The sequence below is a fragment of the Bos indicus x Bos taurus genome, chromosome X (assembly GCF_003369695.1).
Source record: "Bos indicus x Bos taurus breed Angus x Brahman F1 hybrid chromosome X, Bos_hybrid_MaternalHap_v2.0, whole genome shotgun sequence".
Taxonomy (NCBI): Eukaryota; Metazoa; Chordata; class Mammalia; order Artiodactyla; family Bovidae; genus Bos; species Bos indicus x Bos taurus.
Window position 1 is genome coordinate 80,733,438 of NC_040105.1, and position 22,527 is coordinate 80,755,964.

Here is a 22,527-nt window from a genome sequence, read left to right on the forward strand (position 1 = left end):
CATTTCTAATTTTGCTGATTTGATTCTTCTGTCTTTTTTTCTTGATGAGTCTGGTTTGTCAATTTTGTTTATCTTCTTGAAGAACCATCTTTTAGTTTTATTAATCTTCATTAATTAATAATTAGTAAACCTTTACTAATTAATAATCTTTATTTATTTTTCCTTTATTTCTTTTTCATTTATTTCTGCTCAGATATTTATGATTTCTTTCCTTCTGCTAATCTTGGGTTTTTTTTTTTTCTTTTTCCAGTTGTTTTAGGTATAAAGTTAGATTGTCTATTTGATGTTTTTCTTGTTTCTTGAGGTAGGGTTGTATCTCTACAAACTCCCCTCTTAGAACTGCTTTTGCTGTATACTGTAGATTTTGAACTGTCATGTTTTCATTGTCATTTGTTCCCAGGATATGTTTGATTTCCCTTTTTTATTTCCTCAGTAACCTGTTAGTTATTTAGAAATGTATTATTTAATCTCCATGCATTTGTGTTTTACAGTTTTTTTTTTTTCTTGTAATTGATATATGCGTTTGTGTTTTACAGTTTTTTTTTTTTCTTGTAATTGATATCTAGTCTCATAGCATTGTGGTTGGAAAAGATGCTTGATACAATTTCAGTTTTCTTAAATTTACTGAGGTTTGATTTGTGACCAAGATGTAGTCTATTTTGGAGAATGTTCCATGTGCACTTGAGAAGAAGGTGTATTCTTCTGCATTTGGATGGAATGTCCTGAAGATATCAGTGAAATCTGTCTCATCTAATGTATCATTTAAGACATATTTCCTTATTAATTTTCTGTTTTGGTGAACTGTCCATTGGTAAGTGGGGTGTTAAAGTCTCCTACTATTATTGTGTTACTGTCCATTTCTCCTTTTATGTCTGTTAGTGTTTGTCTCGTATATTGAGGTCCTCCTGTGTTGGGTGCATAGATATTCACAATTGTTATGTCTTTCTCTTGGATTGATCCCTTGATCATTATGTAGCGTCCTTCCTTATCTCTTGTAGTATTCTTTATTTTGAAGTCTACTTTTTCTGATATGAGGCTTACTACTCCTGCTTTCATTTGCTTTCCATTTGCATAGAATCTATTTTTCCATCCTCTCACTTTCAGTCTATATGTGTCTTTAGGTCTGAAGTGGGTTTCTTGTAGACAGCATGTATATGAGTCTTGTTTTTGTATCCATTCAACCAATCTGTGTCTTTTGGTTGGAGTATTTAATCCATTTACTTTTAATTATTGATATATTTGTTCCTATTTCCAGTTTCTTAATTGGGGTTTGTTTTTGTAGATCTTCTCTTGTATTTCCTGACTATATAAGTCCCTTTATCATTTTTTGTAAAGTTGATTTGGTGGTACTGAATTCTCTTAACTTTTGCTTATCTGAAAAGCTTTTAATTTCTCCATCAATTTTGCATGAGATCCTTGCTGGGTAGAGTAATCTTGGTTCTAGATTTTTCCCTTTCAGTACTTTTAACTATATCCTGCCATTCTCTTTTGGGCTGCAGAGTTTCTGTAGAAAGATCAGTATAACCTGTTCAAAAATTTTGTCATACCCTTTCTTTTTCTCTTTTTTTTTTAATGGGACCCCTGTAATTCAAATGTTGATGTGTTTAATATTGTCCCAGCGGTCTCTGAGTTTATCTTCAGTTCTTTTCTTTCTTTTTACTTTATTCTGCTCTTTAGCAGTTATTTCCACCATTTTATCTTCCAGCTCACTGATCTTTTCTTCTGCTTCAGATATTCTGCTATTGATTCCTGCTATAATATTTTTAATTTCAATTATTGTGTTCTTTGTTTCAGTACATTTACTCTTTAATTCTTCTAGGTCTTTGTTAATTGATTCTTGCATTTTCTTCATTCTATTTTCTAGGTTTTTGATCATCTTTACTATCATTATTCTGAATTCTTTTTCAGATAGTTTGCCTATTTCTTCTTCATTTATTTGGACTTCTGTGTTTCTAGTTTGTTCCTTCATTTGTGCATTATTTCTCTGCCTTTTCATTATTTTAAAAAACTTACTGTGTTTGAGGTCTCCTTTTCCCAGCCTTCAAGGTTGAATTCTTTCTTCTTTTTTGTTCCTGCCTGTCTAAGGTTTGTCCAGTGGTTTGTGTAAGCTTTGTGTAGCATGAGATTTGTGCTGAGTTTATTATTTTTTTTGATGGGCAGGGCTGAGTGAGGTGATAATCCTGTATGCTGATGATTGGGTTTGTATTTTTGTCTTGTTTGTTATTTGGATTAGTAGTAGCACAGGGTGCTACTGGTAGTTGGGTGATATTGGGTCTTGTATTCAAGTGGTTTCCTTTGTGGGAGTTCTCACCATTTGATATTCCCTTGGGTTAGGAGTTCTCTGGTAGTCTAGGGTCTTGGAATCAGTTCTTTCAGGGCTTGATCTCTGGCCAGGAACAGAGATTCCACAGGTAGTTTGTTACGGCATTAAGTGAGATTAAAACAGATACCCAAAAATGAGAAACCCAAGATGATCCCCAGACAAATGGCAGTTACAAAATCATGCAAATAATAATTAAAATAGTGGAATATGCACATATACACATACACACATAAGCAAAATCAAGATAGTCCAACAAAAATAAAGTACAATAGATTGACCCTGCAAACACTGGAAACCAAAAATGATATCCACCAGTTAAGAACACTAACTGAAACACAAACTAAAAAACAAAACTAAAGCAAGGTGCCAACTGGGGATAAAGCAATGAAAACAAAACTAACAAATATGAGAAAAAAGAAAGAAAAGAAAGGAAGAGTAGATATGCAAAGTTAAATAGAGGTAGATAAAGAAAATTTATATATATTAAAAATTAACTGCAAGGGGAAAGGAACAGTAGAAAAAGCAAACAAAGGAATAAATGTAGAAAAAATAATAGGTTTAAGAAATTTAAAAATTAAAATTAAAAAAAGAGGGAATAAAAAAGAAAACTCTACAGAACTGCAAAAGGCCAATGTAGAGGTAGAGGTTTATAACAGGAATAAAAAGTGTGATTGAAAAAAAAAAAAACCTCAAAAGCTTAATTATATTTCATAGTGCTAATAAAATCAACAACTACAACAGAGGAAAAAAAAAAGGAAAGAAAAAAAAAAAAGAAACTACAGAACAAGTCAAAATATAAGAAGAATAAATGTTTTTCTTGAGTCACTGCTGTCAGGGTTCTTTCCCTTGCTGGGAGTCACAGTCCACCTCGCCTACCTAGGATGCCCTCCAGCACTGTTCTGGTCTCCAGATCTGCAGTGAGGGCAGCTCAGACTCTAATCTGGTCCTGCTCCTTTGTGTTCTTGCCTCCAATGTCCACAGCTCTCAGAACTAGTGCATTTTCTCTTGTGGGAACTCTCAATGTCCTTTTATATATTCCATAGACATAGGCTGCCTAGTTGATCATGTGGATTTAATCTGCAGCTTGTACAGCTGGTGGGAAGGTTTTGGGTCTTCTTCCTTAGCCACACTGCCTCTAGGTTTCAATTGTGCTTTTATTTCTACCTGTGTATGTGGGTTGTCTACTGGGGTTTGCTCCTGAGCTTTCCCTGGAAGACTTGTGTCTGCCCCAGTGAGAGTTAAGCATGAAGGTGGCACAGCTGCTTGGGTTGCAGGGACCCTGGCTGTGCCAAGTGTGCAGGGACACAGACTGCCTCAGCCACAGGATTTATGGCCCTATCAGAGTCTTTTTTTCTAGCCTCTGGTGATCAGAGGGCCTCCTTGGCTAGTATTTCTCCATAGCTCCACCTGTTCAGGCACTTAGAAGGCTCCATTGTCTAGGGTCCTTCTCTGTTGTTGGGTGCATCAGGTGCTTGATGGGCCAGCCTCTCTATTATTCAGTTGCTGGCGATGGCCTGTGGGGAGAGAGAGACTGTGGTGATGGTTCCACCCCACTATGCATGACTCACAGTATCACCTTGCTTCCATGGCTTTCCTCCACAGGCATTTCCCACCACAGTCTTCTCCTTCAGGTCCCCTTGGTCCATCTCTCTGCAGTTAACAGCAGCGCTCACCCTGGGATTGCTTTACAATCCCTATGCTCCAGCTCCCACTGCTGCACCTTGTAGGGGACCTGTGTCCCTTTCTGGGGTACATACGGCTGTGGCAAGGACTGTCTGATTCTCATTCCATTTAGGCTACCACAGATCAGCTGCTTCACTCTCAGCCTTAAATGTTTCTCTTGTGACCCAGATAATTACCTTGATGTGGGAATTGGACCCCTGTTTCAGTTCCCCCACCCACCGAGGGCAGGTCCAGTCCTACTAACACTCCTGTTTTCCCTCTTAGTTCCTTCATCCTACTGAGTTTTGTTTGGTTCTATATATTCTTTTCTGGTGGTCAGGTACTCCTATCAGCTCTCAGCCGGTGTTCTGCAAGCACTTCTATCCTACTTCTCTGCCATCTTGTTCTCCTTCCAGTCTTCTCTGGATTCCATTCTTGATTACGGTCTCTTATTTATCCCACATAGACAATTACTTGCCCAATTCCTGTAAGTACTAATATCAAAATATATTTCAAATTCTATTTTTTATCTTTATTCTTGCCATCTCCATGCAAGCTACCATCATCTAATTCTAGGGCACTAGAATTTATGTATTATTTATGAGTATTTACTAAATATTATACAGAATAACAAACTGGGCAGAATTTGTTTTTAGGATTTCAAATTAACTGTAAACAGTAATTTTCAACTCCTAGAGTTCTGAAGTTATAAGGATAAGAGGTAAAAGTCAAATGTAAAAGAAATATTCTAAACTAAAAAAAAGAAGTCTTAATTTTTCTCCCTCAATAGAACTGCATGATGCCTGGGTATCTAGAGGAGGTGAGCCAGTAAATTGAAAACTTCTATTTCAGGTTCAGATTTTGATTTCTAATAATCCCATCTATCCTTTTATTTAGTTATTCAGAGTCTTTTGGTGAGAAGAAGAAGAATCCAAATTAACTTTTATATTATATAATCATAACTAAAATTTTCTTTAGCCAGTTACAAAATTTTGCATTAGGTGAATGAATGTGTGCATGTATACACACATATGTAAAAACATACATAGATATTAATATTCTGAATAGCAAATTATTATGCTGCTAAATAAATAGATGTCATCCTTCAGAGTGAGAAATTTTAATGTTGGTAGGAAGCTGTTCTTATGTGGGCAGACCAGATGAGGAACAGCAGCCTAAGATACACCATAGATGTTCTTCTTTTAACTTTTTATGTTATATTGGAGTATAGCCAGTTAACAAAGTTATAGTTTCAGGTGGACAGTAAAGGGACTCAGCTGTACATATACATGTATCCATTCTTCCCCAAACTCCCCTCCTATCCAGGCTGCTACATAACATTGAGCAAAGTTCTCTGTGCTATACAGTAGATTCTTGTTGGTTAACCATTTTAAATATAGCAGTGGAGAAGGAAATGGCAACCCACTCCAGTACTCTTGCCTGGAAAATCCCATGGACGGAGGAGCCTGGTAGGCTACAGTCCATGGGATCGCAAAGAGTCGGACACGAATGAGAGACTTCACTTTCACTTTTCACTCTCATGCATTGGAGAAGGAAATGGCAACCCACTCCAGTATTCTTGCCTGGAGAATCCCAGGGACAGAGGAGCCTGGTGGGCTGCTGTCTATGGGGTTGCACAGGGTCAGACACAACTGAAGCGACTTAGCAGCAGCAGCAGTATCAGTGTGTACATGTTGGTTCCAAACTCCCTAACTGCATAGATGTTTTTCTTGATAAAGGTAAATGATAGTCTTATGTTTTTAACCACATAAGTATAATGAAGTAGTGTTAGCAGTGTGTGTGTGTGTGTGCATGCGTGCTAAGTTGCTTTAGTCAGATCTGACTCTTTGTGACCCTGTGGAATATAGCCCTCCAGGCTCCTCTGTCCATGGGATTCTCCAGGCAAGAGCACTGCAGTGGGTTGCCATTTCCTTCTCCAGGGAATCATTCCCACCCAGGGATCAAACTTGCATCTCTTAAGTCTCCTGCATTGCCAGGTGGGTTCTTTACCACTAGCACCACCTGGGAAGCCCTTAGCAAAGTATATTCCTATGGTAAGATAGCTAATTTGATAATTGTTCAGGCAGAAGTTCTCAGGGGTAGGAGGGCTTATATTCCATGGGATGTTTTTTGACTACCATGACCAGAGGGTGTTAACTGGCGTCTAGTAGATGTTAGGGATGCTGCTAAATATCCTATAGTGCCCATGACAGCCCCATACAACAAATAGCTATACAATGCAAAAAGTCAATAATACTTTGGTTGAGAAACTCTTTTAGGGTATTTTTTTCCTGCCACATGATATCATAAGTATTTTTCAAAATTTCATTTAACAAAGTATCAATAGATGTATAATAGTTATAATAATTCTATTTGTGTGTGTATGTGCATGTGTGTGTGAAAACTTAAGTGAATAGAATTATTTATTTGTACTTGGAATAGTTTAAGAGAGGAAGGAATCAAGTGTAAATGCCAAGTTTCTGGCTTGAGCAGCTCATGAGGAGAATGTTGGTGATTATGACATTATGTAAAGTGAAAGAAACAGATATGTGGAAGAAGATCTTCAATTAAGATTTTGCACTTGCAGAATTTGAGGTACCTGAGAGATATGAAGAGGAAGTCCTAAAGATTAGCACATAGGTGTTCAAACATATATTTAATTTGAAATTGTCAGCATATGAATAGTAACCCTAGTTTTGGATTAAATCATCTAATAGAGTATGTCTTAAGGAAAAACCTTGACTTCTCAAGCTATGGGCCCCAGAGGATTTGGATCTAGTGATCTAGCTTTTGGGTGTAGGAAATTACAGCTTCTAGGCCTTTAAAAGCGGAGAAGGCAATGGCACCCCACTCCAGTACTCTTGCCTGGAAAATCCCATGGATGGAGGAGCTTGGTAGGCTGCAGTCCATGGGGTCTCTAAGAGTTGGACACGACTGAGCGACTTCACTTCACTTTGAGGAAAGAGTACCTTATATCAGAGTCCTTAGGAACAAAAACATTCACAGTATGGGTAGAGGAGAATCTAGCAAGAGACTTAGTAGAAGCCAGGGAGATAATAGGAAATGATCCAGAAGTGTAGTTTTCCAGGCCAAGGGAAGAGAAACATTTCCAAATGGATGAGTGGTGGTTGATATGGAGGCTTAGTGACCTTGGTGGACATAAAAAATGAATAGAAGGCAAATTATAATGGGTTGAAAAGTCCATGGTAAGTATGAAATATAGTTATGTTGTAGATTTATTTAAGTTTTGTTGTAAAGGAGGAAGAGGTGGATGGAGAGGGATGTGAGATCAGGGAAGGTTTTATTCATATTTTTAAATATCAGAGAGAATTCTTCATTGGTATTTAAAAAAAACAATATTTAAAGATATTGAAGTATATCAAGTGCAGTTTGTTAATGAACAGACTTTCCATTGAGTATATTTCTATATATTTTTTGCCTTCAAGGTGAAGGCAAAAGGTCAAGGTCAGTATTTTGAATAGTTGGTTGGATTCTCAGTAATTCAGCAAGTATGTAAATAGTTCTGTTAATTACCACAAATGTAGGTGTGTGTTTGACATGCAGACATTGCTTTTATTTTTCAGATCTTTCAAGAAATCGTTTTACAGAAATTCCTTCTGAGGTCTGGTTATTTGCACCTCTTGAAACATTAAATTTATACCATAATTGCATCAAAATCATTCCTGAAGCCATTAAAAACCTGCAGATGTTAACATACCTTAACATTAGGTAAGGAAGCAATTTTGGGGAGAATAAATTTTGTTTTTTTTTTTAATACAGTTCTAATGATTTTTAGTTGCAAAGGAATGTAATTGGTTTGGCTATGTAACCTATGTCTCAACAGCATCTTATTTGCATTTTCTATATGTCCATATTACTTTATAGATTTTTGGTCTTGTTCTTGAGAGCAGTGCTTCTCAAACTTCAGTGCCCAAAGGAACCAGATGCAGATTCTGATTTCATAGGCCAGCATTTCTAACAACTCTCTGGTAATGCCCATGCCTGCTGGTCCTTAGGTCACTTTGAGTACCAAGGCTTTAGAGCAGAAATATTTTGCTGAAATCATAGTACTACAACACAGGTTTATTTATTAGCACCCCCAATTAAAGTGGAACATTATAAAGAAACAGTTCTTGAGTTATATTTTTCACTCTTGTGACTTCTTGTTGCTACCTCAAGGATGGATAGATTGGGATGGGATTATTGGAAGGTTAGGAAGTGGATAATAGTTGATGTTAATAATAATTTCTTACTGTGTGCCAAGCAGTGTTAAAAATACTTTACCCATATTACCTCATTTCATCTTCACAACATTTTCAGATATGTGGTTATTATCCCTGCACTGCAGATGAGGAAACTGAAGCACAGAAGTTAACTATTTGCTCAAAATTACACATGCTGCAACTGGTAGAGCCAAGATTCTAATCAAAGCAGCAGTATGGCTGTAGAACTCTCATTCTTAGCTTTATGCTGTTTTTATAATAGACTGAACATTGAATAAGTATAAGAAAAAAAATGCCCTACCAAATGAGTGACAGTAAATGGGAAGTGGTATATTGTGACTTAATTTTAGAATCTTATTCTTATTTTTGTTTTATGTTTTGAATTATAAGGGAAAACTTCTTCCTTAATGAAGTTGCTTGTCTAAATTCTCAAATAGGGAAGTAGTAAATATAATTAATATACGTCAATGATAATGTTCCTTTCTCTGTGATATTGATCATGTATATCTCCCTCAGTGGGGTCACCTGGCAGTACATATTACTTTAACTGAAACAATTTTAACCTTAATATGTGTGAGAGTAATTTCCTTCCATAGATATTGGTCATTTGGGTTGCTCCTTTCTCTAACTGGGTACATAATCTCCTTGGCCTGGCTTTGGAAAGGTTTGAGGAAAGTGAGGTATTTTTAAGTTTTTTGTCTTTATTATCATTTTATTATGTTCTTTTATGGAAAAAACAATTTGTCAAAAATTGAATTGCATTTATATATTAACATTTATGGTATATCTTAGAATAGCTTTACTAAAACTTTTTGTGATTCTTTCCCATTTTGATCTCTAAAAGTTGACTTGTAATTTTTATTTACAGACACAATATTAACATAACACTTGTTCTAATGACTGGCTTCCTCTGGCTGTCTCTAAAGCATGTGGGAAAAGTGAAGATTTATGATTATTATCTATGTATAAAGAAATAGAGAGCTGACTTCTAATTCAATAAACCTGCTTCTTAAGGGAAGAAAAGAAACCAATTTTTAAACTTTCCTAGTATGAGGGAGATTAGATTGAGTTTTTATGTGCCATTCTTTTTCCTATTTATTTATTTTTTATTTTGGTGAAAAGATTTTAAGAAACTTGTAAGATAATTTTTAGCTTATTCTTTCTTCCTGTATACTATGCTTCTTTTCAGTAGAATCCTCAGGAAGACCCTCTGTGCTCCAGACAGACCACTTTCCCAAGGATTGTACTTGATCCTTAAAGTGCAAGAGTTGTGACAAACACCTAGCATATTTGACATTCCAACAGTCTGGCTAGGATTTCTGGTCTTGGGGCATTAGCCTTTTTTATTGAAGTCTGTGCCATGTGATTAAACCAGTCTAGTTTTTCTGGACATCCTCTGCAGGCATAAAATGGGGCAAAAGGGCTTGAAGTCCCTCTCTTGGGGTAACACTGGAGTTTTATTGCTGTGTATGTTATATAAAATGCTATGTACAAGCCTATAAATATCACTTTGAAAAGCAGGGAAAATAATAGCAAATTGCTAATGAATGCTTGATAGTATGTAAATGTAGTGGTACACTTTATATATATTTTGGTAGTAGAGTTGTCTTAGTCCATTCATGGCACTATAACAGAATACCATAGACTGGGTGGTTATAAACAACAGAAATTTATTTTTCATAGATTTGAGGGCTGGAAATTTCAAGATCAAAGTGCCAGCTGATTCAGTGTCTGGTGAAGACCAGTTTCCTGATTTACATAGATAGATGACTCTCTTCTAGCTGAGTCCTTACATGGAGTAAAGAGCAAGGGAACTCCCTGGGGTCTCTCTTTAAGGCCACTAATCACCTCCCAAAAGCCCCACCTCCATGTACCATCACGTTGGGGATTAGGCTTCAATATTATAGTTTTGAGTGGAGAGAACACAAACATTTAGTCTACAGCAGGGATAGTTCAGGTCAATCTACATTGGCATGCAAATTTGGCCAAAATTAGTTTGAGGGTAAGGGACCCAAAGCCAAATCGCCTGGATTTGAATCCTGGTTCTCTCACTTACCAGCTCTGTGACTTTGAGCAGTTTACTTAATCTCTTTTAGACTTTTTCTTCATCTGTAAAATGGGCATTATGATAGTATCTATCTTCCTAAAGTAGGTTGTTGTGAGGATTAGTCAAGTTAATTCATGTGAGGTGCTGTGAACGTGGCCTGCTGCTGCTGCTGCTGCTGCTAAGTCACTTCAGTCGTGCCCAACTCTGTGCAACCCCATAGAGGTGCAGCCCCACTCTGTGCAGCCCACCAGGCTCTCCCGTCCCTGGGATTCTCCAGGCAAGAACACTGGAGTGGGTTGCCATTTCCTTCTCCAATGCATGAAAGTGAAAAGTGAAAGTGAAGTCGCTCAGTCGTGTCTGACTTTTAGTGACCCCATGGACTATGGCCCTCCAGGCTCCTCCATTCATGGGATTTTCCAGACAGCAGTGCTGGAGTGGGGTGCCATTGCCTTCTCTGGAACATGGCCTGCTACATAGTAACAAATGTTAGTTGTCCTTATATTTAAATAAATCTGCAGAGACGGGAATGTTGTATCAACTATGAGCTGAAATGAAGGTGCTAGTAGACTGTTCTACCATAAACCTGCAACAAAAGAGAATGGGTTAAGGTTACTACGTATTTTTAAAGGTATAATTCTATTCATTCTTTCATAAATTTGAACACAGGGCATGCAAATTTATCCTTGGAGCCTTCCCCTAGTGAGAGATGTAGAGGTATTGAATATAGTGAAATTATACCAGAGAGCAAGGTTCTGGCAATTCTTTAGCTCGGAAGAATTTTGAGAATTCTGTTAGAATTTTCTCTAGCTCAGAAAAATTCTGAGTTTTGAGAGCTGGTGATGTGTAGGACAATATTACAGATCACAGTTCAGGCTTGTGCCTGGGCACGTGACTTAACCAAATTTAACCTTTAATTTTATTTGTATAATGCAGGTAATACCACCTGTCTTGTTAGGTTAATATGAGGATTTAATGAGACAGTGCATGTAAAGATATTAGCCTGTTACAAAGTAAGCAATAATTAAATAATAGTTGTTATTTAGTGAAAAATTCTTAATTTTGAAGTGATTTGTTCTTTTTCAACATACTTCATTTCAGACTTATTTCTCATAATGAGACTTTCTTATTCTTTTCAGTCGAAATCTTTTATCAACATTGCCAAAATACCTATTCGATCTTCCCCTTAAAGTTTTGGTCCTCAGTAATAATAAACTGGTATCCATTCCAGAAGAAATCGGAAAATTAAAAGATTTAATGGAATTGGTGAGTAAAATAGTTGTATCGATTGTATGTAATGTGCATAACACATATCTTTATATTTCAGGAGATTAATTCCTTTATGTAATTTCACTTTAATTAAAAAAAAAATCTTGGTATATGCCTAAGTTCTCTTTAATGATATTTCGAGATACCCTTGCTTATGTCTGATTTTAGCTCACAACTACAATAAAAACCTTGGTTGTTCCTTAGTCCTAGTGAGATCAGAAGACTTGCTTACAAATCTTAAAAAATACTTTCAGACAAATAAGCAATTGTCTATCCTTTTTGTAGACAGTAAAGTTCTTAGATCAGAAAAAGGTAAGGTTATTTTTTTTAAGGTTTTACAGGACTTCAATGAAGTCTTCAGAGAGAGGAGATAAGAAAGAAAGTACAATGCCTACATGCAGTAGAATTAATAAAATGACCTTTGTCTATATCCCCATGTAATTTTATAACACTTTTGAAATGAAGATAAATGGAAAGAGGCCTTTATATATAATTGATTGTAGAAATATAGGAATAATTTAAAATAATTACTTTGAACATATCATTTTAGGTATTATAGGACAATGAACTCAGAGAAACATAATCAAATCTTCAAAACAGTGAGCTATTTTCACATCTTTCTGTTACTTCTACCTTACACAATATACCATGCTGTTTTTTTTTTTATTTTCTGTTTTATCTTGAGTAATGCTTTTCCAATACATAGATTTTTTTCAAGTGTTCATAAATATGATTTTTTATGTGTGGAGGGCGAAAAGTTTTCTTGAGGAACTTATGTACTAGTTTATAGTGGGAAATTAATGTACAAATAGAATGTAATGAACAGAAATTTCAGGAATGCCTTTTTTAAAATTCATAAGCATATGCAGTTGTAATGCAAGGAAACTTCCTTGAGTTTAGTCTTATTATGTTGTAGAACCACAGAATTTTAATATTGTAAGAAATCTTGTAAGTAATCAGATAAAACCACTTCCTAATGCAGGAATCCCTGACACATCTAGTTGTATATTTTCAATGGTGGACAAATCTGTGTTTGTGTATCTGAGGCAGCCCTAATTCTCTTTTGCAAAATTTTGTTAACTTTCTTATTTTGAACTAAGATACATGCCCCATCACTTTTATCCATTGGTCTTGAGACTATCATGTGAAGAAGTATAGATACTGATAACTTTTATTCCCTTCAGATATTTATAATTTATTGTGTGTGTACTCTCCATTTTACCAAACTCTTAAGACCTGTTTTTCTGTGGCTTAAATATTTTTATTACCTTTATTCCTTTTTATGGTTTCTATATTTCTATTCTTTATTGCCTTTTATTTTTAGCTATTTCTATCCTTAAAATGCTCCCTTTTATTATAGTCTCTTTTAATGTAACACTCAGAAATGAACAGAAGATGCCAGATGTGATCTAACAAATTCATAATATAAGGGGTTCATTACTGTCTTTGGCATGCACACTGTTAATGTTTTTAAAGATTTTTATGTACATTCTCCTTTAAGATTCTATGATTCTGGGACTTCCCTGATGGTCCAGTGGTTACGAATTCACCTTGCAATGCAAGGGATGCAGGTTCCATCCTTGATCAGGGAACTAAGATCCCACATGCCATCAGGCAAGTAAGCCCACTTGCCACTAGAGAGCCAGAGCGCTGCAAGGGAAGATCCTGCATGATGCAACAAAGATCTTGTGTCTGCAAATAATACGGGAAGAAGCCAAATAAATATTTTTTTAAAAAAGATTCTATGGCTCTGTAATTTCTTTTTTTCTTTCTTTTTCATTCAGTTTTTAACCCTATGTTTTAAATTACATTACATGAGATAGTTTTTGGATAAATGAAATTTCAAAAATATTTAGGATTTTGAGATTTAGTGTAGTATTTTTATTTAAACAGAATATTAAAACATATTAATCATTGTTTTACTAGCACTGTAAATTTATTGCACTTTCAACTTTCAAAATCAGTAACAGTGGATAGATTGCATTAGGGTGGCTAATTGATAATTTTATTTTTTGAATTGACAATTTACATCACAGAATTAATTTGTGGATATTACCTGTCATTGGAATGTTTTCCCAGGACAGTATATCCTAGGAATGTCATAGCCAGCTATAGTGAAGTCTGTCATTAGATCTAGGAAATACTCTCAGGCCTTCAAATCCCAGCTAAGTATTTTGTAGAGTACCCATTGGTGAGTAGTTCAGTATCCTGTGCCGGGTTTGTTTCTTCTATGAAGTGGCAGCTGCCTGTCAAATTTTTATTATTTTTTTTGTAGGGACATCTTCAGTATTAGGCTCTTTTGGGAGGGAGCCATAGTATCTAATGGATGTTTTTCCGAAGTTTTCTTATCCATCATTTGGACTATCCTCAACACAATAGCTAAGATGATGTTTGTCAAAACATAAGTTAGATTGTGTCATACCTCTGTTTAAAAGTTTCTGGTACCTGGCCACATTTCTGAGTAAAAGCCAAAACTTTTCCCTCCATCCTAGTCTTCCCCTTGCCCACTTTTCTCTAGCTACACTGGATTCATTGCTGTTCTTAGTACATGTTACATATGCTTTGCTTAAGAGCCTTTACATTTATTGTTCCTTCTGTCTGGAATACTCCTTTCTTATGTATTGGCATGGCTCATACTCTCAATTCCGATAATAGTGCTCAAATATTAACTACTTTATGAAACAATCTAAATTCCTATTCTTCTCCAATATTACTAACACTAATTTTCCTTTACCCTGCTCTGTTTTTTGCCTCCATAGCACTTCTAGCATATTGTGTAATCTACTCCTTTTGCTATAATGCAGTATCCATAAGGAGCTATGAGGGCAGGACTTTTTGTTTGTTTTATTCATTGATACGTCCCCAGCACCTAGAACAGTGCCCAGCAAATAGTTCGTATTTGATAAATAGTTGTTGAATGAAGATGGCATGTAGATATATTTTAAAATCTATAGATGATTAGATATTATTTAATGTTCTTTAGGGGCTTCCCTGATGACTCAGTGGTAAGTCCACTTGCCAGTGCAGGAGATGAGGGTTTGATCTCTGGGTTGGAAAGATCCCCTGAAGAAGGGGATGGCTACCCATTCCAGTATTCTTGCCTGGGAAATCCCATGGACAGGAGAATCTGGCAGGCTACAGTCCATGGGGTCGCAAAAAAGTTGGACACCACTCAGTGACTAAACAACAACAATATTCTTTTGAATTTACCCTCCTGCCTTTTTTACTTTTGATAAAACAGTACATGTATGTGCCACCCCTTTCCTTCCAAGCTAAATGTCATTTCCAGTCAAAGTTGGAAATTGGGGGCAGTTGCAGTAGAATATGAATTTCATTTGCAGTGTGTCTAGAATGACTTCTGCCTGAGATCTTGCAGATTCTTCTTCCCTTTCTGTTGATGTGATAAGAAAGGGGGAGAGGACTGCACAGTTTAATAACTTAAGCTGTTCCTTTCTTCTATTATTGTGGAAATGTGGTATTGTTTACCTTTAAATTGAGGTTTGCATTTTAACATAACCATGAGGCAGTTCTGACCAGATCTCTTAGAATGTCTTTGGGTTATGATGTGAGCCACCAAATTTTGAGCCTGTAATCCCTCATAGAAACAGGTTTTGTTAAATCAGTTCTGACCATGGGCTTTGATTCTCCAGCTCACATCTGTAAATCCTTGACTTTCTCACCTCCTGCCCAACCAGGTATCTCAAAACAACTACTTTTTGTGCTTAGTCACTCAGTCATGTCTGACTCTTTGAGACCTCATGGACTGTAGCCCACAAGGCTCCTTTGTCCATGGGGATTTTCCAGGCAAGAATACTGGAGTGGGTTGCCATGTGCTCCTCCAGGGTGTCTTCCCAACCCAGGGATCAGACCCAAATCTCCCACATTGAAGGCAGATTCTTTATCGTCTGAGTCACCAGGGAAGCCCAAACAACTACTATAATTGACAAATTATCCCAGTGATTGATAGTTCTCTTTCATTTTACCTATGAATGAAGAGCACCTTCTGGGTTTAGTTGATAAGAGTGGTCTTTAGTTGAGATTTTCAAAATGCTGACTTGTGTATTACTAAGTTATAATCTCACACTTTTACACAAAAAAATTTATGTTAATTGTGCTGGATTGATTTCATGATGTAAATATAAATCTGCCTGATAATCCATATTTAGAGAAATGACATTGGAGGTGACTTGCTAGCTATTAGCCATGTGCTCTAATTAAAAAGTAGAAATATAGCTCTCTTTCTCCATTAGTTTGTTATAATTTTATTTTCTTTTTTCCTTAGGATATTAGCTGCAATGAGATTCAGGTTCTTCCCCAACAAATGGGAAAATTACAATCACTTAGAGAGCTAAACATAAGAAGAAATAATCTTCAGGCATTACCAGATGGTAAGATGCTCACTGTTCCTACTCACATGAATAAGAGAATAACTATATAGAATTTAATTAAATTATTTTTGTTTCTGAACAGAATTAGGAGATCTTCCCTTAGTCAAGCTGGATTTCTCTTGTAATAAAGTGACCGAAATTCCAGTTTGTTACAGGAAGCTGCATCATTTACAAGTAATAATTTTGGATAACAATCCTTTGCAAGTACCACCAGCACAGGTTTGTAATTTAAAACAATGATACTTGCTTCTTTTATTTTTATTCAGAATTATATGTTTCTGGTAAATACAAAAGCATCAGAATTAGGAGTCAGTTTGTTTTTGAGGTATTACTCTCAAAAGTGTTTTTTCTGGGAAGTGGCTTTTTCACTTGCATAGGAGGTTTAGCTTTGTTTCTAGAGAATAGGATTTGGATAACCCAGATACCAACTTTCTGCTGTGAACTGATAATTCTGGTTGTTTGTGTTGTTTTAAAAGGATAGACTAAGAATTCTGTCTACCTCTGTCCTACTCAGGTATATATATATACTTGAGATTTGTTGTGTGATTGATTGGAATACATTTTTAGCACCAATAGGTGGAATCATAACAGAAAGAAAGATTCAAGTTGAAAAGTATTAATTCCTACTTTTTTGTTCAGTCACTCAGTCATGTCTGTCTCTTGCAACCCCATGGTCTGAAGCATGCCAGGCTTCCCTGTCCCTTATTGTCTCCCAGAGTTTGCTCACTCATGTCCGTTGAATCGATGATGCCATCCAACCATCTCATCCTCTGTTGCCCCCTTCTCCTCCTGCCTTCAATCTTTCCCAGCATCAGGGTCTTTTCCAATGAGTTGGCTCTTCGCATCAGGTGGCCAAAGTTTTGGAGCTTCAGCTTCACTATCAGTCCTTCCAGTGAATATTCAGGGTTGATTTCCTTTGAGACTGACTGGTTTGACTTTAAGTTTGAGAATTAAATTCATGTGGAATCCACTAAAATGATAGTAAAGGAGTACACTAAACTCTAAACCCATGAAGACAAAGATTGAGAGAGAAGAGGACAGCAGGGGAGAGATGGCAACAGAATTTTGGAAAATGGAAAATAGGTGAAATAGTGGTAACTAGGATCTCCACTTACACTGCTCAAGAGTATCTGATTGAGGAGGCACATGGTAGTGAAATGCCAGCCTGTACTCTATTTCCAAGCTATGTGCCCTGGCACTGGGTTTGTATACATCCAGAAGAGTTGCCTTTTTTTCCTCTTTTCCTACTAAGGTGCATTCCACTCATTGCAAACGAGTGCCTTTTTTCTAAATTCAAATACTAAAAGCTGGCTGGAGTCTTGGTAGTAGCTACCATAGCAGGATGGGGAAACCCAAAACCTGTGTCTGCTATGGGAGAAGGCAACAAGAAGCGAGGTGATTTAACTGTGTTACATTTGGGAATGGCTTGGGTGTTTCCTTGGTGATTATTGAATGAAACATGTAACTAAATAGAGGGATGAAAGACTTAAAACATGAAGGTCTGTAGAATATCTAAGGCTCTGCTATTTAATAGGACTTTCTAAATAATGGAAATGTTGTATAATCTGTGATGTCCAATACTGTTGTTCATTCACTCAGTCATGTCAGACTCTTTGTGACCCCATGGACTGCAGCATGCCAGACTTCACTGTCTTTCACCATCTCCCAGAGCTTGCTCAAACTCATGTCCATTGAGTTGGTGATGCCATCCAAACATCTCATCCTCTGTTGTCCACTTCTCCTCTTGCCTTTAGTCTTTCTGAACATCAGGGTCTTTTCCAGTGAGTTCACTCTTCACATCAGGTAGCCATGTATAGGAGCTTCAGCTTCAGTATCAGTCCTTCCAATGAATATCAGGATTGACTTAATTTAGGATTGACTGGTTTGATCTTCTTGCTGTCCAAGGGACTCTCAAGAGTCTTCTCCAACACCACACTTCAAAAGCATCAATTCTTTGGTGCTCAGCCTTCTTTATGCCACGAACTTCCAGATGTTCAAGCTGGATTTAGAAAAGGTAGAGAAACCAGAGATCAAATTGCCAGCATCTGTTGGATCATCGAACAAGCAACAGAGTTCCAGAAAAACATCTACTTCTGCTTTATTGACTATGCCAAAGCCTTTGACTGTGTGGATCACAACAAATTGTGGAAAATTCTGAAAGAGATGGGAATACCAGATCACCTGACCTGCCTCTTGAGAAATCTGTATGCAGATCAGGAAGCAACAGTTAGAACTGGACATGGAATAACAGACTGGTTCCAAATCGGGAAAGGAGTACGTCAAGGCTATATATTGTGACTCTGCTTGTTTAACTTATATGCAGAGTACATAATGAGAAACGCTGGGCTGGATGAAGCACAAGCTAGAATCAAGATTTCTGGGAGAAATATCAATAACCTCAGATATGCAGATGACACCACCCTTATGGCAGAAAGCGAAGAAGAACTAAAGAGCCTCTTGATGAAAGAGGAGAGTGAAAAAGTTGGCATAAAGCTCAACATTCAGATAACAAAGATCATGGCATTCAGTCCCATCACTTCATGGCAAATAGATGGGGAAAGAGTGGAAAGAGTGGCTGACTTTATTTTGGGGGGCTCTAAAATCCCTGCAATTGGTGATTGCAGCCATGAAATTAAAAGATGCTTGCTCTTTGGAAGGAAAGTTATGACCAAACTAGACAGCATAATAAAAAGCAGAGACATTACTTTGTCCACAAAGGTCTGTCTAGTCAAGGCTATGGTTTTTCCAGTAGTCATGTATGGATGTGAGAGTTGGACTGTAAAGAAAGCTGAGTGCTGAAGAATTGATGCTTTTGCACTGTGGTGTTGGAGAAGACTATTGAGAGTCCCTGCAAGGAGATCCAACCAGTCAATCCTAAAGGAAGTCATTGCTGAATATACATTGGAAGGACTGATGTTGAAGCTGAAACTCCAATACTTTGTCCACCTGATGCGAAGGGCTGACTCATTTGAAAAGACTGTGATGCTGGGGAAGATGGAAGGCAGGAGGAGAAAGGGATGACAGAGGATGAGATGGTTGGATGGCATCTCCAACTCAATGGACATGAGTTTGAGCAAGCTCCAGGAGTCGGTGATGGACAGGGAAGCCTGGCATGCTACAGTCCATGGGGTGGCAAAGAGTTGGACATGACTGACTGAACTGAATTGAACTGAACTTCTTTATGGTCCAATTCTCACATTTATACATGATTACTAGAAAAACCATAGCTTTGAGTAGATGAACCTCTGTCACAAAAGTAATGTCTCTCCTTTTCAATATGCTGTCTGGTGCTGCTGCTGCTAAGTCACTTAGTCATGTCCAACTCTGTGTGACCCCATAGACGGCAGCCCACCAGGCTCCCTCATCCCTGGGATTCTCCAGGCAAGGACACTGGAGTAGGTTGCCACGTCCTTCTCCAGTGCATGAAAGTGAAAATGAAAGTGAAGTCACTCAGTCGTGTCTGACTCATAGTGACCCCATGGACTGCAGCTCACCAGGCTTCTCCATCCATGGGATTTTCCAGGCAAGACTACTGGAGTGGGGTGCCATTGCCTTCTCCACAGTATGTCTAGGTTTGTCATAGCTTTTCTTCCAAGGAGCAAGTGTCTTAATTTCATGGCTGCAGTCACCATTTGCAGGGATTTTGGAGCCCAAGAAAATAAAGTCTGACACTGTTTCCATTGTTTCCCCATCTATTTGCCATGAAGTGATGGGACTGGATGCCATGATTTTAGTTTTTTGAATGTTGAGTTTGAAGCTAGCTATTTCACTCTCCTCTTTCACTTTCATCAAGAGGCTCTTCAGTTCCTTTTTGCTTTCTGCCATAATGGTGGTGTCTTCTGCATGTCTGAGGCTATTGATATTTCTCCTGGCAATCTTGATTTCAGCCTGTGCTTCATCCAGCCCGGTATTTTGCATGATGTACTCTCTATATAAGTGAAATATGCAGGGTGACAATATACAGCCTTGATGTATTCCTTTCTCGATTTGGATCCAGTTCACTGTTTCATTTCTGTTTCTAACTGTTGCTTCTTGACCTGCATAGAAGTTTGTCAGGAGGCAGGTCAGGTGGTCTGGTATTCCCATCTATTTAATGTTCCACAGTTTGTTGTGATCCACACAGTCAAAGGCTTTAGCATAGTCAATGAAGCAGAAGTAGATGTTTTTTTGGAATTCTCTTGCTTTTTCTATGATCCAACGGATGTTGGCAATTTGATCTCTGGTTCCTCTGCCTTTTCTAAATCCAGCTTTGAACATCTGGAAGTTCACAGTTCATGTACTGTTGCAGCCTGGCTTGGAGAGTTTTGAGAATTACTTTGCTAGCATGTGAGATGCTTGCAGTTGTGCCATAGTTTGAACAGTCTTTGGCATTGCCTTTCTTTGGGATTGGAATGAAAACCAACCTTTTCCAGTCCTGTGGCCACTGCTGAGTTTTCCAAATTTGCTGGCATAATGAGTGCAGCACTTTCACAGTGCCATCTATTAGGATTTGAAATGGCTTAGCTGGAATCCCATCACCTTCACTAGCTTTGTTTGTAGTGATGCTTCCTAAGGCCTACTTGACTTTGCACCTGCAGGATGTCTGGCTGTAGGTGAGTGATCACACCATCGTGGTTATCTGGGTCACTAACATCTTTTTTGTATAGTTCTTTTGTGTATTCTTGCCATCTTTTCTTAATATCTTCTGCTTCTGTTAGGGCCTTAACATTTCTGTCCTTTTTGTGCCCATCATTGCATGAAATGTTCCCTTGGTGTCTCTCATTTTCGTAAAGAGCTCTCTGGTCTTTCCCATTCTATTGTTTTCCTCTGTATGGATGGAGGAGCCTGGTAGGCTGCAGTCCATGGGGTCACGAAGAGTCGGACACGACTGAGCAACTTCACTTTCACTTTTCACTTTCCTGCACTGGAGAAGGAAATGGCAACCCACTCCAGTGTTCTTGCCTGGAGAATCCCAGGGATGGGGGAGCCTGGTGGCTGCCGTCTATGGGGTCACACAGAGTTGGACACAACTGAAGTGACTTAGCAGCAGCAGTAGCATTGCTATGGAGCACTTGATATATGACTAGTGTGACTAAGGAACAACATTTTCCATTTAATTTCATTTTGATTAATTGAAATTTCAATAGTTTTACATGACTAGTTGTTAATATATTCAACAATATAGATCTAAATTTGTACTGATTTTGCCCCTTGCCTTAGCAGAAACCTAGGGTTTTCTCTGAAGAGTAGGTGGATTCTCTCAGATTCTCTTCCTCAGCTCATCAGTGAAATGAGTATCATTCCTTCCCTCAGCATAAGCCTGGAATTTACTCTTTAGAGCAGCGCTGTCTATTAGAACTTTCTGTAATGATGGAAATGTTCTATATTTGTAGTGTCCTATATGGTAGCCACCGGAGAAGGCAATGGCACCCCACTCCAGTATTCTTGCCTGGAAAATCCCATGGATGGAGGAGCCTGGTAGGCTGCAGTCCATGGGGTGGTGAAGAGTCAGACATGACTGAGTGACTTCACTTTCACTTTTCACTTTCATGCATTGGAGAAGGAAATGACAACCCACTCCAGTGTTCTTGCCTGGAGAATCCCAGGGACAGCAGAGCCTGATGGGCTGCCATCTATCGGGTCACACAGAGTCAGACACGACTGAAGCGACTTAGCATAGCATAGCATAGCATAGCATAGCATAGCATATGGTAGCCACAAGTGGCTGTTGAGCACTTGAAAGTATATAGTGTGATTGAAGAATTGCATTTTTAGTTTTATTTAGATTAAATAGCCACATGTGGCTAGTGACTACTGTATTGGATAGCACAGCTGTAGAGAGACTCAACCAGAGTTAGGGGCTGCAGGTACAGCTATGGACACGAATGAGATCCCATACTGACAACAGTGAATGCATACATACTGAATATTGGGAGTGTCAGTAGACTTCTCTTGCTTGGCTCCCAGAATGCTGGCAGCCTCTCTTATGTGACTTAGGATGGTGATTTCTCTCTTGGTAGACTGACTGAACTAGGAGAAAAGACCTATAGTTATACTGATCATTGGCAGTCCCTGAAGCACAAGTCACAATCTGTTCTCTAGACATGGGCTGACCATTGATAAACTTCTCCCTCTTACAAAGAGCTTCCATTTGACTTCTTATCATTTTTCTTTTGAAAATGAACAGACAGCCATGGATCACTAGACATTGTAGAAATAATTTCTAACATGAAAGACAGAGACTGAAAGGCTTCCATGAAGACAAAATGGGTCACATTCATAGTGGTGGTAATCAGAATGACTTCTCAGCAGCAGCATGAGGAACTAGAAGATGTTAGAATGATGCCTTCAGTGACTGAAGGAATATTCCCAAATTTGTAATCTCAAACTGTCAGTCAATTTTAAGATAGAAAAAAAAAAAAGACAGTTTCAAACATGCAAGATCTCAGAAATTTGACACGACTGAGCGACTGAACTGAACTGAACTGAACTGAACACTTTACTAGAAAGCCAGCCAGTAGAGGGTGTACTATATCAAAATGAAGGAACAAATTAAGAATTCTTCATGTCTAAGGTAGACTGGTATGCATGGACCTAGAGTCTAGCAACCAATCAGTTTGGTCGGGGGAGGGTTGTCTC

At 37.8% G+C, this 22,527-nt stretch overlaps 1 protein-coding gene across 4 annotated transcripts in view; it reads left to right on the forward strand.

The window, feature by feature from the left end:
* LRCH2 (leucine rich repeats and calponin homology domain containing 2) overlaps nucleotides 1-22,527 on the forward strand; it is a 104,201-nt gene that overhangs the window by 25,155 nt on the left and 56,519 nt on the right. For all 4 annotated transcript variants that reach the window (XM_027534012.1, XM_027534013.1, XM_027534014.1 and 1 more), the window contains exons 2-5: nucleotides 7,570-7,714; nucleotides 11,392-11,518; nucleotides 15,804-15,909; nucleotides 15,992-16,128. In XM_027534012.1, the coding sequence (XP_027389813.1) occupies nucleotides 7,570-7,714; nucleotides 11,392-11,518; nucleotides 15,804-15,909; nucleotides 15,992-16,128 (515 nt within the window). The remainder of the gene's footprint in view (nucleotides 1-7,569; nucleotides 7,715-11,391; nucleotides 11,519-15,803; nucleotides 15,910-15,991; nucleotides 16,129-22,527) is intronic.